This window comes from Haliotis asinina, chromosome 8 (assembly GCF_037392515.1).
Source record: "Haliotis asinina isolate JCU_RB_2024 chromosome 8, JCU_Hal_asi_v2, whole genome shotgun sequence".
NCBI lineage: Eukaryota > Metazoa > Mollusca > Gastropoda > Lepetellida > Haliotidae > Haliotis > Haliotis asinina.
Genome location: NC_090287.1, coordinates 50,717,622 through 50,736,006, shown reverse-complemented (window position 1 = coordinate 50,736,006; position 18,385 = coordinate 50,717,622). Strand labels below are relative to the sequence as shown.

General features: G+C 38.6%; 1 protein-coding gene across 1 annotated transcript; it reads right to left on the bottom strand.

Moving 5' to 3' along the window:
* Positions 1–1,540: 1,540 nt before the first annotated feature.
* Positions 1,541–17,706, bottom strand: LOC137293469 (uncharacterized). The gene is made up of 12 exons (XM_067824023.1): positions 17,529–17,706; positions 17,097–17,274; positions 15,720–15,843; positions 14,951–15,136; positions 11,601–11,788; positions 11,005–11,178; positions 10,299–10,546; positions 9,829–9,965; positions 6,552–6,728; positions 5,551–6,185; positions 4,891–4,984; positions 1,541–2,831 (listed from the first exon to the last, which is right to left on the bottom strand). Exons 1-12 carry the CDS (start codon positions 17,662–17,664, stop codon positions 2,646–2,648), a joined length of 2,463 nt encoding a protein of 820 aa, XP_067680124.1. The 5' UTR covers positions 17,665–17,706; the 3' UTR covers positions 1,541–2,645.
* Positions 17,707–18,385: the final 679 nt, after the last annotated feature.

The following is an 18,385-nucleotide window of genomic DNA, read 5'->3' as shown; positions in this document are numbered from 1 at the left end:
CAATATCAAGGCAGTGCAAACCAGAAATAGGCTTCATACATTGTACCCATGTGGTGAATCAAGCACGATGAGCCACTGCTTTAACGACAAGGCAACCCCAGTGCCATGGTGCCCTGGTATGGAAACAGAAACAAATATATTGTGATTAATGTGTGGCATCAAATACAACTCCTTTGTAGTCATGAGTTGAGAGATTATCTTAAAGATCACATACTCTAGCCAGGTACAAATACATAAATTATTTATTGGTAATGTTTTAAATGAAACCTCATATTAAAATATTACTCATTCTGACAGTTACCTTACATTGACCTTTTTGACAAGTCAGTGAGCAGTTCTCTCCTGCGTAATATCAGGTGTGCCTAAGGGTGTTGCTGAAGATTTCATGTACAATTCTGGGGGTAAATTATCTTGTGTGCAGGTTTGTCTAAACGTGAAATCGTGACAATTGTTGTGAAAAATGAAAGCTCTATGTTTTCACAATCTCGTGTCATTTAATCTTGTAACCTGCTTTGCTAGCTTCCAAGTTACAACTTGTTTTCATAGATGGTTCTGTCAAAATCATTTGTCATAAAAGTTAAAAATCGTTATATAACATCCTGTGTCATGCAAAATCCTCTCAGTCATTGAAATACATATTTCACTATGAGTAGGAAATAAATTTGATTTTCTAACTTGATGAAAACAAAACCATAATCTATAATCTAACTGATTTTACAATCTAGAACTTATTTTGGCCTGTGATGTCACGATTATCAAAAATGGTGCCAACCTGTCGTGAACATCCACCAATCTGAGAATAAATGCAATTTAGGTCTGTTTTCACAGAGATACAAAACAAAATCATAACTGCTTCTACTGCATTTTGCACAACTTAACTTATTACATAACAATTTCATTCTTGGAAGCAAGATGGGTGCCAATTTAATACTATTTACAATATTATTGTCACTTCCACCACAACCTCACACAGATGGAAGAAATCATTATGTTACAAGTTGTGTAGTACAAAATCACATAGGTCATCAATCATTTACTACAACCAGTAAGTAGTTTTGATTTTTTAACTTGTTGAAAACAAATCTAAATAGCATTTTCTACTTTGGATGCGGGGTTGTGGTCGAGCAGTCTGATTTATTATATACTACAGGCTTCCCCAACGCTTGCTTCGCACTCACAAACATAACCCATTTAGCATGAACCGGTGGAAATCTGTGCATGGTGACCTCATCACCCAACCCCTGGGAGCAACTGATTACACAAATTTTGGCTTGTCTTTGTTGATGTCAAGAAATCAGCAAAATGACAAGCTTGTTACACAGTTTTAATACAACTTACTGAAAATCCTTTACGCAACGTCACTTCCAGCTTGCTGCAGTGTTCAGGCAAAGGAGGTATGTAACCTGTCTGTGGTTTCATTGGTGAGTGAGATTGAAGCAGACGACTTTTTGGCAATGTATAATTGCTCAGTATTAATTAACCACAACATTTTTATGAATGAATTTGGTGTGCTGCTTAAGACTAACCACAAGTTAGACTAAAAGAATACAAAAAACAAAAGTTTATTCATTGTTAAAGTGAGTCCTGAGACATGTGAATTCCTACATTTAGGAGCACCTGTCTACAATACCTGTACCAATGTTATTTACAAGAAGCATGAAGCTAAGACTGCACACACAATGTTTTTATCAACTCATGAGGCACAATAAAAATGACTGTCAGGTGAGATATTTAGAAGTGAGATTGGCAGGAATATCATATAGAAATGTGAAAATACAAACATGAAAATACTGCTGAAAGATTTGTAGCTGAACTGCTGAATGAACTTGAATATCACAGTATATTGCATGAATATCACAGTATATTGCTGTCTGAAAAGCTACCCACATAAAAGACATATGCAGTTATGTTTAGTTTAGTTTAATGTAAGTAGTTTTATGGATATTTAATTGCTGTGGCTATCTGGATCAGGAAAGTGCATTTCAAGAAAATTTAGCAATTTCATACAGATTATATTTCTTCCAGATAATATTGCCCACAATGCCATTATTTACATAGTACCAGTATTCGTCCATTCCATAGAGTCACGAAAACAACAATAAAATAACATTTCTGAGCTATTCCTTGCCCCTTTCGTCCACCTGACAACAGAAATGTTGTGTAAATAATAAAGAAACAGTTGACAACAATAACATTTTGTCTTGCATTAGTCATTCATTCACTGTTAATTACACTCCTTTTCCCTGAAATCTCAGCAAAGGTTAAACCAGAGTCATTTGAACATGTTTTAGTTGATATTAGTTTTGCAATCCAAATAGTTTATTTAATGAAAAAGGAATTTGTGACATAGCTACTGTTTGTGTATATTTTCTTCCTCTTATAGATTGCAACAACTGTCATGACTTGTGTTCTGACACTGTTTTCAGACAGTTGCAACCAAAATACAATATGCATGAAATCTGTTTATCATTATGCCTAATGTAGTCATTGGTGGCTGTATTATGGTCACCTGTGATAAAACAAATCAGTTATTGATATCGGGTATGATGACACATAAGCAACCAAGTCCTAAACACAGATCCACCTGTCAAACAACTGTACGTCTTACATCGAGCAGCAGACTACCAATGATCCTCTACTAACCTTTACAAAATGACACAAAATAAACTCCGTTTAAGTCTTTTTCCATCAGCACCGAAAGGTTGTGCTTGCATCATTAAGTTGGCATCTTCATGAGAGCTGCTTGCATTACTGTAACTGTTCACTGAGTTGGGTCTATCTCTTGTTAAATCCTCTGATGTGTCATCGGCCATGTGTATTGCTCTTAAAAACTGCAGACAAAATATAACACTGATAACATTCAAACCTACAATAAACACACAGTAGGACAGAAATCCTAACCCCAAATGAAGGCAATAATTAATACCTGGGATAACAGGTACCTTACCTTAATAACAGAAAATGTTAACTATAAATTGTATATTAATAAATACTTATCCTATCTCATGTTATGCCTTGTCTCATATGACCATGGAGTGGAAAGGTTCTGGAGCAAAGTTTTCAGTCTCTTGCAACACCTTGCCCAAACACACCCCAGTTCGATCTGTTGTTGTAGGTAGTCACAGGCAGCTCATACAATGTATGACTCCCATCCCATTCGATCATGTGACTTTCTGCAATCTTCATTCTCTCGACATGAAGCCTGAACCATCCCAGTCATTTCTATAGCAGGTTGGCCTGGTAGGAATCCATCAAGTGAGAAAGGATAAGTCTTTGGTGATAAGATCAACTCTCCTAACTTCCCTTCATTTTGTTTACATCAGAACGCAGACAAGTGAACGTGACCACAACATCCATTTATTTGTAATGGTAAGTAATGAGGGTAATGAAGGCAAGGATGACATGACAGCTTATCTGTGGGATGACTGCTAGATGGACGAAAGGCAAGCACAGTAGATATTGCTACAGCAGGATTATTGACAGGAGACAAAACATGAACACAAGACGAAGTCATCATCAATATGGCAGAAAACACCAAGGAAGGTGGGGGATGAGAATAAAACAAAAAAGAGGACAGAATTGCTGTAGGTGGGTGAAATCACTGATAGAGGACTGATCACTGAACATGGAGGAGTCATTGATGAAAGTGTATTGATATAATTATACAGGCAGAATCATAGAAACAAAAACAAGAACCTGAATCCAACAGAGGTTGAAAGGTCATCCAGATTAGAAGAGCCATTGTAAACCAGAAGAGAATCAACAATTTGAAGATAACCACTCTTCTGGAAGGAAAATCAGAGACTGGTCTCAAAGGATCAAAACTCATGACACAAGGTATAAAAAAATGTCATAAATTCTGTCTAAGGTACAAATGTGAGAATGATTCAAGAAAATTGTCAACAGCTTCGGCAGGCAGTCTAAAGTAGTGGTGTGCTTGCTTCTTGGCCCTCTTACGCTTCTTAGATGAGAAATCTAAAACAATCATCTTCATCATTGAGATGATTACAAGTGGAGCAATTCTCATCTAAGGAACGAAATACAGTCAACACATTAAACTTGAGGTCAGAAGTGGAAGGAAGCAATTACATGTTCCACACATCTTTCTGTTTATATTAGTCATGTCATCTTTGCCCAAAGATATCTGTATTCTTCTGAGATGTTAAACAAGTTATGCCTACAGCCTTTGAAGGACATTCTTCTGTGAAAGGCATGACATCTTCACTCATAGGCAGTAAAAATGAGAATGAAGATAGCTGGAAGTCCCATGATCGACTATGGTGTTTTAAGAGGCTACAAATTTGTTCCTAGTCATTTCCACTTCGTGGTTATAAGAACAAGAGAAAGTGCATACTCTCCAAAATATTTAGTAACAATTAGCTATCATTATTAGCATGTTTGAACATATAGTTTTCATGAACAGATATCACTTTATATATCCTCATCTAGGTCCTCAAACTTTGCCACCACCAATCATAAGTTGGGAATGATTATGATTATCATAGCTGGGTATTTACATACATCATGTGATCATGAACTAGAACTTGAGAATATCAGAAAATGGTCATATTCATAGGACTAAACTCCTTAAAGCCCATGAACATAAACAGCTTGTAAATCTAGAGACCCCTTGTGAACCTGAAATTTAAGCCATGAATAAATGTTGAAGTGGCGGTTAGAAATTACGGTGAGAGCCATGTAATGTGTTCGTGTTGGCTTCCAACCAATTATCAACTGAGGGATGCAAGTTTGTAGAACCATTCTGATAACTAAGTAAAACACAGGTAAAATATTGGTAAAAGAACAAAAGCCAACAAGGATCAAGACATACTAACGTTTAACATCAAAGCAGCATGTTGATTACTACCTAATATCTAATGGCAAATGTACCTGCTCAATCTGCACAGTGTGGTCAGAATCGCAACTGGTGAGGCTGCCAATGTTGAGGATATTTAAGATACTCATTCTGTGCATGCTGTGAAACCTGAAATGAATAGAGATGAACAGGTGAACGTTAGGTACATATGATAAATTTGAGCTGTAATAACCTGCATAGCCAAGCAAGGGAGGAAATTAAAATTGCTCACCCAAAGGTATAAAGAAACCATATTAGACTAATAATATTCAAATTCTGCTGGCCTTTGACATTTGAGACAAATGCTATAAAGCCATCTTTTGGGATCCTAATTACCCCTGTAAAATTACCCTGTAAAATTTGAACAAGTAACCTTTCATAATAATGCAGAAAAAAAGGATTACTAGTCCAGTGGACTTATTTTCATTCTCACTTACTGATAATATACTGACAGCTAATATAGACAGAAAATAAACTGACAAGCAAATCTTTGCAATTTTTCTGTTTCTATACTTCCAGGCCATGATGAACAAAAAAGATGAGACTTATGGCAGTATCAATGTTAAGATGGTTTTATGGAAGCGACCCAGGGCATAGCAGGTTAAGGCAGAACAGAGATAATCATTTCCACCAAGTTCAAAACTATGTGTTGAGAAGGTGAGTTAAAGAAACAAGCTGAGTAACAAAAGACTCACCGATTGTGCACAATATCCAGGATGTCAAGTGTAGCTTTGCTGAGGGCCAGACGCTCTGGGAGAGTGCAGGAGTAAGAGCCCTCCATTCCACCTCTTGTTGTAATGACATACTCACTAGATGTTGTTTTCATGGTTTTCGGGACACTCCATAGTTTGTCATTGATGCTGACTTTGTAGTCCAGGAGATGGAGATAGTGGGGTTGGGCACTGATGTGTGATCCTTCAATCAGATACATCATCCTTGTGGGTTTTTCTCTCCGCTGTCGACACAGACTTAGGTGAAGTTCCTCAAGGAGCTGAGCTGACTGGACATAGCCGTCTGACACTATAATGACTACAAGCTGGGACTGGTCTAACAAGTAAAGTCTGTCTTTGTTATTTTCACTGATGAATGTACAGCTTGTGCTTGGTGATGCTTGCTTTATCAACTCAGACAGAATTATAGCAAGACGGAGAGAGTCATGAGAAAAGCTGAACACAATCTGCTGGTCACCTCTGTCCAATGGGCTTTCATTAGATGACTGTTGTTTTGGGTTCTTGTAAAGGATTTCTTTTCCATCTACTTTATACAGTTTATCAAATTCTTGTTTCCGGTGGAGCTCTTGAACTTCCTGTGGTGTGACTGAGCGAGTTGGCTGAAACATCAAATCTACGGATACAACTGATGAACTTAGATGAAACATTAAGGCAACTGTTATAAATAAGACAGTTGGTTGAAACATCAAGAAGACTGTGATAACTGAGCGAGTTGGTTGAAACAACAAATCTACGGATATAACTGATGAAGTTAGATGAAACATTAAGGCAACTGTTATAAATAAGACAGTTGGTTGAAACATCAAGAAGACTGTGATAACTGAGCGAGTTGGCTGAAACATCAAGACAGCTGTTACATCAGAGAGAGATGGCTACCAAAGACAATCTTTCTGGGATATGGTGTAGACTGACTTAACCCCTTCCTCAATCAGGCACTTAACTAAATCTTTTCAGCTAAACATTACCTTGACAATATTTCGTCCCTTCAGTCCATTTCTAACCAAATCTATAACTTCATTCGAGATCTGCTTAAGGGCATCCTTCTGATTGGCTAATGATCCATTTAGTATAGTCACATGACTGAAAGTCTGAGGGATGGCCTTCAAAGGTTCTACAGAAACAGGAATCAGAGAGACATCTTCCTGAAAGGATCACAAGCACACATGAATATTAGGTAACTTTATTCTGGAACCTAACTTTTACAACATTCTAATATGGATCACCATTGGTGAAGGGAATATTGTTTTCTCAATGGTTTGACTGAAGTGTCAGCAAAATACCTGACTTTATCATCTCTCAAGGAAACTTACACTTGGGTGATTCCCATAGTTTTGAACACAACATCATTATCAAGGGTTAATCAAAGTTATAAAGAAACACCAAGAAAAAAACTAAACCTACATTTTTTTGTCCAATTGTAGGATAATCCAGTTCTCAGATAAAGTAATTTTCATGATACAATTGATATTTTATGTCATCCTGACAAATACATATTGCTTATCTCCCTTTCCCTCCAAAGGTTGCGTGGAAACCTCTATCCTTTGTTACCCACCCTAACAGGGCCCCTTGGTCTCCTTCCCACCAACAGTTTGATGTGACTGGCGGCCATCATGTCTTCAAGCGAGATCGACAATTTTTGGTTGGACCATACACGCCAGATCGACATGCAGCAAAGCTTTGATGTGCGGTTTGTTTATATAAGGGATTATCAAGGGATTAATAAGGGAGGATTAATATCGTGGAGGCAGATTCCTGTTTCTTCAAGGTTTTAAGTAAGTTCACTTTCCGAACATGAGTTCACATGTCACGACATGACTGATAATATATAACTGACCAATAATAGATAATTAATTGCATTTTATTAATTGAATATTAATCAAACGTCGTGGTATAAGAGTATGAACGTTGCTGCAATCGTCACTGCATCTTGCAAGGATGGCTTATGCAGAACTTCGATTCATTTCGTCAAATCGTGGAGGCAGATTCCTATGTCTTCAAGGTTTTAAGTTTAAGTCGAACAAGAAGAGACATGCCTGGGACTCTTGACAATGCACTGTCAAAGATTGTCCCGCCAGAATGTCGACCAGTGACGACATCGTTACCAAAATGGAACCACCGCATAATCACCAGAATATGAGGACTGATATTAAGGTACTTAATTTATTTTTATTTTTACAATATTCTGTATAATCTATACTTGCAGTAAGATTAAATTAAAGAATTAAATTAAAGCTCTTGAAACATATCCATAAAACTTCGTTGCAACTAACTAATCAATCATTCTTTCAAATTTCCAGGTGGAAGACCATTGGTTAGATATATTGGATGCCATGCTAGAGACTGACAGATGCTGGAGAGTTGCCGATTACATCACGACCAACTGGATCGAGGGGCCTCTTCATCTTCAGCAGTGGAACCATCACAACACAAACAGTCCACGGACCAATAACAATCTTGAAGGCTGGCACAACAGGTTGAAGAAGCTGGTAACCAAGGCCCACCCAAATATATTCAAGTTCATCACATTTCTTCAAAAAGAGCAGTCACCCTCTGAAACCCTTCTCCTTCAGTATGAAAGGGGAATGAAGAAGCCGCCGACGAAGAAGAGGTACCGAAACATCGAGGCCTGATACCAGCTCTTGAAAATGAGACTTGCGAACAACAACATCATGTTGATGGAATTCAAGGACTCTTGTGGTCATCTCCTAAAGAGCTTTTGAAATAATGTAAATTTACAGTCATGTATTGTGTAGATTTGTATTTATGTACATAAAATTATCATTCATAATGAATATGTATTTGAATGGCAACCATTTGCATTAAACAAGATTCGTACATTACAGTTTCTAATTATTATTTGGTATTCACACCTAGTGAATCGATGATGAATCAACCACACCTGGAGTCGACATCATTGTTTTTATAGTCAGGTGATAATCCACATTTAATCCTTTAAGCCAGTCTGTTAGTATATCCTTTGATACACGTGAAATGGACATTTTTGGTCTGTTTTTTAATCCGCAAATGGTAATTGTCGATCTCGCGTGTATGAACCCATGTCACTCTCTCTGGAATCAGATCACACTAAGGCTTAAAGGGAAGCCTGTAGTAGTAAGAGGGGATGGTTGGGAGGCCCCTCGGTGTATGAGTCAGGATACGGATTAAATATCAATTTAACAAAATATCAAATATCAATCAATATACTGGTAGTATATGACAACTAGAGGGTGTTAGGCGTTAACGGCTGTGAATCCTTTGCAAGTAGCAAATTGGTCAAAACTCTTTTACTTGTCATCATAAAGATTCAAAGCTCAGCATCTAAGTGCTAAAGTCAATTCTGTAGCTGGTATGATCATCATCTAGTGAGGCGATGTGTGATATGCTCCACAGTGTAATTGGAATCCATGTTGATTGGCATGAGACCATATGGTTTGTGGATGTATTAGTAAATTCGACTAGTCCAGTAGTTGCATTGTTGGTTCTCCAACGAGCATTATTAGATCTGAAAACCATATTCCAAAAGTTCAGTAGAGAGCTACAGAAACAGTTAAAGCACTATGGTCTGAGTGGCTTGAATAGGACTCTTGGATGTATCATTGGTGGTGAAAATCTATGGCAAACATTTTGACCCAAGGTGCCAGCCCAGGTGAGTGATGAAGGAGAGAGTGACAATATGGTGACTGGTTACATGGGACTACTGGAGGTAACAGGGCAAAGAGGTCATGTTAGGGCGACTACATTTTTTACTCTTTTCCAGAACATAAGGACAGAGGTTTCCACTCAACCTTTTTCCTACTACTGACTTCAATGATATGCATAACAATCACAACTTTTAGAGCTCTATAACACAAACTATTGCAGATCCCAAACTAATCCTCATTTTGATTCACTCTTACAATAAGCATGGGTGTTGTGGACCATCTTGGATACATTATTATTATTAATATTTTTATTATCATTATAAATTTTACAGTATATTTGTATAGTACACATGTCCATGCAACTATTGCTTGCTTAAGTCTCTGGTATTTGTTTCCATCAATCATTGGACGTCAGTCTCAGCGTCACATTGTCTTATCAATCTCAACTCCTTGGAGAGTATACAACTCTTGCTGCACTAGGTGCATGGTGCACTGAATTTTATTGTGTCTCTCTCATCCTAACGAGTTCTGCAGCTGGATGAATAGGGACCTAAACCTCACTAGCATGGCACCTAATACATCTGTGTGTGTAAATTCTTACTGTAGACAAAGCCCTGGCAAGGGCAATGTTGTATTCCTCCTGACACACATCAGATGTCATGTAGCTCATGGACAGCAGTGCCACCACGCAGTGGGCACTGTCCATGGCATCATAGAGAGTCTGCTGCCAGAGATTTCCTGAAATGAAATTGAAAGTCTCTAACAAAAATGTGTGCTAAGTGACAATCATGAAAACTAACCCATAACATACTGAGCATAATTTCAGTATCCCAGGCATAAACAATGACCTACAATATCAGGACACATTGACCAACAATGAATCTGACCACCGTCCCTTGTTTAGTTAATACAATGTGAAACATAAGGAATGGGGGACTGTTACCGGGCCAGTTTCTCCAGTTTTGATTCATTCTCTGTTTCAAATAATAGTGACTTGAAACAGTTGTTTCATATCAGCCTATCTATTGACCTGTGTTGGTTGACTATATCTCGGTAGGCTGTTAACATTACCAGTCTTGAGTTCACTCCTGTCAAAGAACACACTGAGTGTGGAGTCCTGTTCCTGAAGGCACTGTAGCAGAGTCTGGGCAGGGGTGGGGTCTCGATGGGAGTAGGATATGAACACATCATATGTCGTCCTGGACGGCAGGGCTGGTTTGGAGTTATCTTTGGTCTGATCAGACTCAGGCACTGAACTCAAAATTGTCATGCATGCCTGCTTGATCAGTGTCTCAATTACCTCTCCTTCCTTTCGTTGTCTGCAATTGAAGACACTGCTTATCATGCACTGCTTATGGTGACACTGTAACCAATGTACTCCTCATAAATACATGAGGACATAGTATGCTAGCATCCTACATTAACTCCAAGTGTAAGCCAGACATTTGAAAATGTAAGGTCTACTCATATCTTTCAAGGTATGGTGATGTTTGCCAACATGTAATGCTATTCAACGAGGTGTACTGATACACTTAGTAAGGTGTACCAAAATCAAGCATGGTGTATTTACATCCAGAAAAATGTTCCAAGATTACAACAAAGTTGTGCTGAAATACAACAAGGCATACGGACATCCAGCAAGGTGAACTAACATTTAGCATGGCTCCTGACGTAAGCACAGTGTTCTGACAATTAGTTGGGTCTTCTGTTTGGTAGCATGAAGAAAGATATACTGATATCTAAGAAGGTGTACTAACATCTGAAAAGGTGTACTGACCTGCACTCAATGTACTGCACCAACTGCAAGTAGGAAGGTATGGAGCTGACAGTCTCCACATACATGGGGCAGATCTGGTGCTTTGTAGAAAGTCGGTTCACACACAGAGCTATGTTGAACTGTTCCAGACACTCTGGACTCTCCACATACGCAGGAGTCAAGATGGTGATGATTCTGGAACAGAAATAGTACAGTGCTGCATAAGTGAATGACAAGAGGATGATGACTGAACAATACATACAAATCCTTACACCTTCTGATCTGAAGGATTATCTGAAGAACAGACAACTGACAAATGGGTATGAGGTTGTCAATATTTCACCACTGGGACATCTTGGGCTCTATTTTGAATTGAGACTGCACTTACACCACTTGGAAACCATGCTTCCCAATCTTTTAACTGGCTTTAGGAAGTACATTTACACCACTGTAACTCATGGACCAGTATCTTAGACCTGGCTTCAGGAAATACATTTACACCACTGTGACATCTCTGCCTCTATCCTATGACTGGGTTCAGGTAGTACAGTTACACATTTTGAAACATTAATACAGAGAGGACTGTAAGTGACTGCTGTATTGTTAAGAAATCTCACCTTTGTGACTCCATCATGACATGGAAGACATTCTCCTGCCACACCTCATTAGTTGAGAACTGGAGCTGTTGTTTGTACACCTTCAGTCCAGGGCGGATCTTTGTCAGCTGGGCAGCAATCGTTTCAGCCCAATGGTTGTCATGATTACTGTGAGAGATGAACACATCAATGCTTTGATCCTCTTCTGGCTACAAATATGGAACTGATTATGAGATAACAATGAACCTAATGAAACAGTAATATTTTGAATGAAACTGATGGCCAGATGAAAACAGACATATAACTAGAAAAGGTCTTTACATTTCATTAATGTATATTTGGGGATAATTTATCAATTACACTCATCCTGATTCATTCTAATTGTGTATCTCATTTCCAAATGAGGGCAAGATCAATGAGAAACTCCAGCTCTAGAATTTCAGAGGAACAGGAAAACATCTCACCCCAATGCATCCCTAGCCTCATATGTGTACCAGAAACAAGTGACGTCACTGGTGACTTGTTACTCTCTCTACTTTTCAATTATCTCTATTGGCCTGAATCCAAAACTGAATAGCGAAATGAGTTGGGATAAGTATCAATGATATTGCTATAAGAAATATATACTCATATTTATAGCCTGAATCTCTCTGTAGGTGGTAAGATCCACTGTTTGCATAATTCAGATCTATGATCTGTTCTAGATGACCCTGTGGGAACATATTCGCCATATTTTTGGTCATCTGTTCCTTTGAGTGGGGCAAAAACGTCCAAACCCATGAGAGAAAAAGTGAACCTTGTTCTGTGGATCTTTGTCAGCATGTCTAGAATTAGGTTCTAGCTTTCTTACAGTTAGTGACACTTACACTATCATTCATTACTGATGTTCTAATTTCTTCTGAAAGAAAGGGCACATAAACTTTAACCTGACTTCTGTTTCTACCGTATGGATGAAATGAGTGGCAAATATTGTTTCTGACTTCCAAAAACATATGTTTCTGCCATATGTATAGCTAGTATGAAGACTGGTGCTCTTATTTGGTGTGGAGGGAGGATCTAAGCCTGCTTCTCAATCTGCTTGAAGTATGATCACTCCCATTCAGAAGGATATGATTGTCATCTCTCATGAACAAAATTAATAGTCGTCTTAGCTTTTGACATCTGGCACTCATTTTACATACATAGATGTATAAGGCTCTGACTGGACACTGTTTTAAGTCTCCCTAATTTCACCGCAAAGTAATGAATATAATGGTGAGATGTGAAACTCATGGTTTGACTGATATAGCAGTTGATTTTGTCTGTTATCAAATCTGGTGTGACAGAACTAGCTCAGGCCAGCAGAAACAGCATTTTCTGTGTCATATGTTTGCTGGTTTATTCAAGTGGTTCATAGGCTTCACTTCTCAGATGCATAAGTACAATTTTTAAGTTCCAAGCGGGGTCCCTAACCTTCCTCTGTTGACCTTATATATAATAATGCAGTCAGTCCAGGGACTTAAGCACACTTTGCCATGGTGATGACCAAACTGATGGCTGTTAAGTAAGTGCCCATTGAATGCCCTTGAGATACTTTGTGATTCTGAGGTGACAGGGGAGCCCTGCTACCTGGGGTAGTGTAGCTTTGCCTATTGGAAAGCCCTTAAGGAAAGCGCTCAATACTCTTCCAGTTATCGTCATGCAAGCTTCTAGAAGATCTGCATAAAGCAGGGGAGACAGCTGATGCTGCTTGGCTGGAGTATCCTCATTTTGGGCAAGTTCCTTTTGATATGATCCATAAAGCAAAGACCTTCCTAATTTGGAAGGTTTTGCTTCATGTGAGTATGAGGGAGATGGTTTGACCAATCTAAAAGTTTTAGAACCAGATTGCCTGCTGTCTTGATGAGGTCTGATAGCCAAGTCCTAGTTGGTCAATAAGGCACAACCAAAAGCAGTTACAGGTGACTGGTCTGACTGACTTTTGCTGTACTCATGGTAGTATTGCTGGTTGAGAGAACGCAAATGCTGATGGGTTTGGAAATGACGACAGGAAGGTGCTTATCTTGTTATTGAGTCAGGTTATGAACAGGTCTACTGATGGGTAGCCTTGTTTTATCACCATTTGCCATTCTTCTGGATGAAGTTTCTATTCTGTTGGTGAATGTTTGCATGGCTTGGACAGGGCATCTGCTGACGTTTGAAACATTTCTCTATTCAGCCCGTCTGTGAGGTGATACAATATAAAATTCAACAGTGTAGCTGACTTTGTTGATGCAGAAGGTTGTCTGTCCTGATCATCAGTGACAGATTAGACAGTCAAGGGGCCCAGTGGTTGATGGCTCAAACGACTGCTTCAAACTTTAATTGGCTGATTTGGTTGCTTCTCCTCTGGAGACCACAGTTCTGATGCTGCCTCTGTGTCAAGGTGTGCTCCCCAACCCAGGAGGAATGCCTCTACATACAGATGCTGACTGAAGCCTGGCTTGCTCACGAAGGTGGTTGTGAAGATGTTTGATTTTAATGTCCACCATTGAAGATACCACAGCTGATGATTCAGTAGTTATGATGTGAAGTCTTACTGATACAGAAATATAATATATTATATATGGGATTCCAGTTGAGTTGAGTCCCATCCGATATTCAAACTTACACTTTCAGAGTCAGGCACCTAATCACCACGAAATACAGTCAGCCACCTAACGAGCTCAGCCACCACGACTTCCACACTTCCAGTGTAATCCCAAATAGTTTACAGCTGACCACTTTCTAAATGGCATTGTAGTGGAAGCTGCAGTGGCTGAGCTGAAGGATAAATTCTAACCCTAATGGTAAGGTGAGAGACACCAAGGTAACTCTGAAGATACCATAAGTATCTGTGGGAGGATGATCTTGCAACCTCTCTGCAGTCCATAGTAGCAGCTCTTGATCATCGTAAATTGATGTTAGCCTTTACTGATGTGAGCTTAAATCAACTGAAGGCTCAAAAACCTCCTCTACAGGTTTAAGAAGCTGTGAGGGTTGAGACATCTGCAAAGTATTTTCATTTAGGATGCAGATGCAGCTGACAGTGAGGGGTTCATAGAGTTCTGCTTATACGCTGGAAGTATCACTTGCTGAGTGATGTATGCAACTAAAACAGTTGGATGGCGGCAGCAATGAACATTTTGAATATGTGAGCATATGTATTTATTTATCAATGGGTTTCTGGTGCCTGTACAAGGTTGGGGCTGTGTTTGGGTGAGATGGCGTTTCCACTACCATTTGGAAATGAGATAACTTATTAGTACTAATAGTACAGTAAGATTATGTTTGTTATGGCAAGGCACCTGCTAAGTGTGATATGAAGGTTTACTGTGTTTTATGAGGTCTCAAGACATGTATCCTTGACTCACCAGTGTGAGATTCTTTGTTTCCCATGTTTTCTTCAGCTGCTTGAACAGTTTCACAGCCTGTATGTCAGTCATGTTGAGGTCAGCAGCATACAGGACAATCTTCAGACATCTTAGGGGGAGACCAGCCTTGATCCAGTGACAAGCTCCATCAACCATTGCCTTCAGCACTGCCACTCGGGATTGGCGCTAGAATACACAAGGAATTTAGCTTAAATATATATCACCTGATGAATGGGCAACGAAAACCCCTGAAATGTTGAGTATACAAATAACATTTTGTCTTATACTTGAATACCAACTTCTACATGCCTCTCAAGAACTTCACTGCACAGGCAGTTTCACTACCATTGGGAATGAATAAGTTAACCAGTTTGTACAAGGAAGGTACGCAGATAAGATTTTACACATCTACAGATAAACAGTTTTATAAAAAAAAGTACTACAATAGTCAAAGCTGATGACATTTAAATTGTTAGTTTATTTGCTGTTTAACATTGCACTTAGCAATAAGCCAGCAAAATGACTCCAACCTGTGAATAATCTGAGGTGGATACAGCTTTTTGAGAAAGGGGGCTACACACTTCATTCATACCCAAGTTTCAATGATCATGTAACAACATTTCAGGACAAAAGGATCACATAAATAAGTAAACAAATAATGAGTGATACCCCACATTTTTAGGATCATTATGAATATCCTTGAACATTTTTCAAATTCCAATTTGTTTGCGTTGATTTGTACAAAACATAATCACACATGAACTCTGACCTGGTTTCCTGTGGCTAGAAGTGGGGTTATGACTGTTGTGTCCTCATTGTTAAAGATAGGAGTCATGGCACGGAACATGGTGCTGATCTGCTGGGCCATTGTTCCAGCTTCAGCCTTTCGAGATCTGGAGATTTGAAGGTGAGACTTATGCTTCTCATAATTAATATCAGACAAACATGTGAGATCAAATTTAAGGTCCATGACTGCTCTCCATGGTGACGACCTGAGGTCAGATTATGAACAACTACTTTCCTGACACAGTCCTACCATACAATCAGTGAACAAATCATCAAAACTTAACCTATATACACTAAAACAGAACATAAATCACCAAAATAGAAAAATAAGCTTCAAAACTGCAACAATATCGTCAAAAACCGAAACAAAAGCTTAGTAACAGAAAACTAACTGTTTGAAATGGAAACAAAACTCATGTGTCAGCTACAACAGTGCCCGAGAACAGTCGCCAAGCATACAAAACGGCAAGGGGTGAAAAACAGGCTTTGGTCCATAATGTTTTTCGTCACCATGACTTCAAAATTTTATATCGCGATGTAGATACAATAAATAGAGAGTTGATGCGCTACAACCCAATATCAAATTTTCAAGATTAGACTCATGGTGACTCAATCCCCTCACTGCCATCTTTGATGATATTCATGCTGTTTCACGATGCTATGGTTACCATTTCTGGATGAATCTATGACTGCCATTTTGTATGCTTCATGACAATTCTCAGGCACTGTTTCAAATGATTAGTTTTCCATTATTGAGCATTTGTTTCAGTTTTAGAGGATATTGTTGCAGTTTTTAAAGTTTATTTTCCAATTTTTGTGACTTTTTTCTGTTTTGGTATATAGACGTTCAGTTTTAATGATTTGTTCACTGTTTGTTTGGTAGGCCTGTGACTGGAAATTAACAATAAGCTTATCATCAAATTCACATGTATCCAAATTCCAATTATGTTTTGGAGAGGTCAAAATATCATTAATTAGGTCTCATCCGGTTTTCATTATCGTAACTGCCTTGACAATCAACAGATACAATGAAATCATTTTGTTCGGGGTGAGGTAGAAGGTGTCAGCAATATCACAAATTATTAAAAAGGTATGCTTAAAATACATGGGAAGGGGTGTGGAGTGGGGGGAGGAGGGGTATCTGATGTTATCTGATGTTGGTCACTTACTTTGTATTTACATTTTAGAGGGGCCACTCACATTGTACGTTTCCCCATGGAAATCATCATCACCTCCCCAACACATAAATTATGAATGGTCCAATATTGCATAATACTTAATCAAAACAGGACAAAACTGGATAAAATATGTTCATACAAATTATTCATGCATATCTGATCCTGAAGGCTGATATTCTCACCTCTCAAAACACACCAGTCGCCTGTAGGGGACATTGTGGGGCAGTGGTTTGGACACCCAGCAATGAAAGTTAGTCCTGAGGTCAAGCTCCTTGTCCTTTGACAGTTCTTGGACGCTGATGTTCAAATTCCGACTCAAGGCACCAATAAGCGTAAAAGATGAAACTGCAGAGTAGTCTCCTGCACACAAATGATGCTTTAAGATTTATACAAAAAAATGTAATGAAATAGTATTTTAGTTTAAGAAACACATTAAAAGTTTAAGAAGCACATTATACACAATTTCCTCAATTCTTCATTTGAGGATGAAAAAAAGTGTCAATGAAACAATTGATGAAAAAAGTGATGTTTACTGTTATTACAGCTGTCAGCATTTGTATTTGAAACCAATGTATAACCACATACTTCATACAAATAAGAATGTTGGAATGTACCTTGAAAGGCTGAGACAAAGATGATGTCCGATGCCTCATCTTGTTGCAGCTGGGTGATGTCCCCTATCAGCAGCTGTATCTCGCTTGTACCCAGGGCTGTCTTCAGCTGGATGCTGTCTTCCTTGTGGAGAACCATCCTTCACCTCAACAGGATCAAACACTGAGAGGCATCCATAATCTGCAGAGGGCAAAACACTTAGTTATTAATTAGCTTAGCAGGATCAAACATCAAGAATATTCATTACCTGACAAAGCCTGTTGTTAGGTGATGTCATAAGTAACTCAGCTGTTGAAGTTCAATCACCATGATCACCTACAGCTTGTTTGAACTTGGGTTCATTATTGACGATATATCTGGCTCACATTCGTCACATGTACCTTTGTCATTATGCACTTTCTTGCCTGTGCCAACCATAACAATTGTACCATAAATTACAACATACAGCAATGAAAATATCTACTGGAACTCTAACGTTCTTGAGCATCAAAAACAATGGTGGCTAGAAGTATGGGCAAAGGTCAAGGTCAAATGTAATCACTTTCAATAGTGACATCATATGTGTTGTTCTATGACATGTCTATATTTGTGAAATGTGTGTCAGTGACTTTCGTCATTTTTTGTTAGCAGTAAATGCTTCGAAACCGATACTGTTGTTTTTATTCTTATTTTACATAAAATTCTATTCATTTTAGCTATAATAATGGTAATACTTTTCGGGGCATTATCATTTGCAAGAGCCTTTTTCAACTGCCCTATTTTGTCGAGCAGTTAATGAAAGACCTCAGGCATCTGCAAATGATAATACCCTGAAATATAGCATTACCCTCAAAGTAGCCAATGCAGAAGACCACTTCGA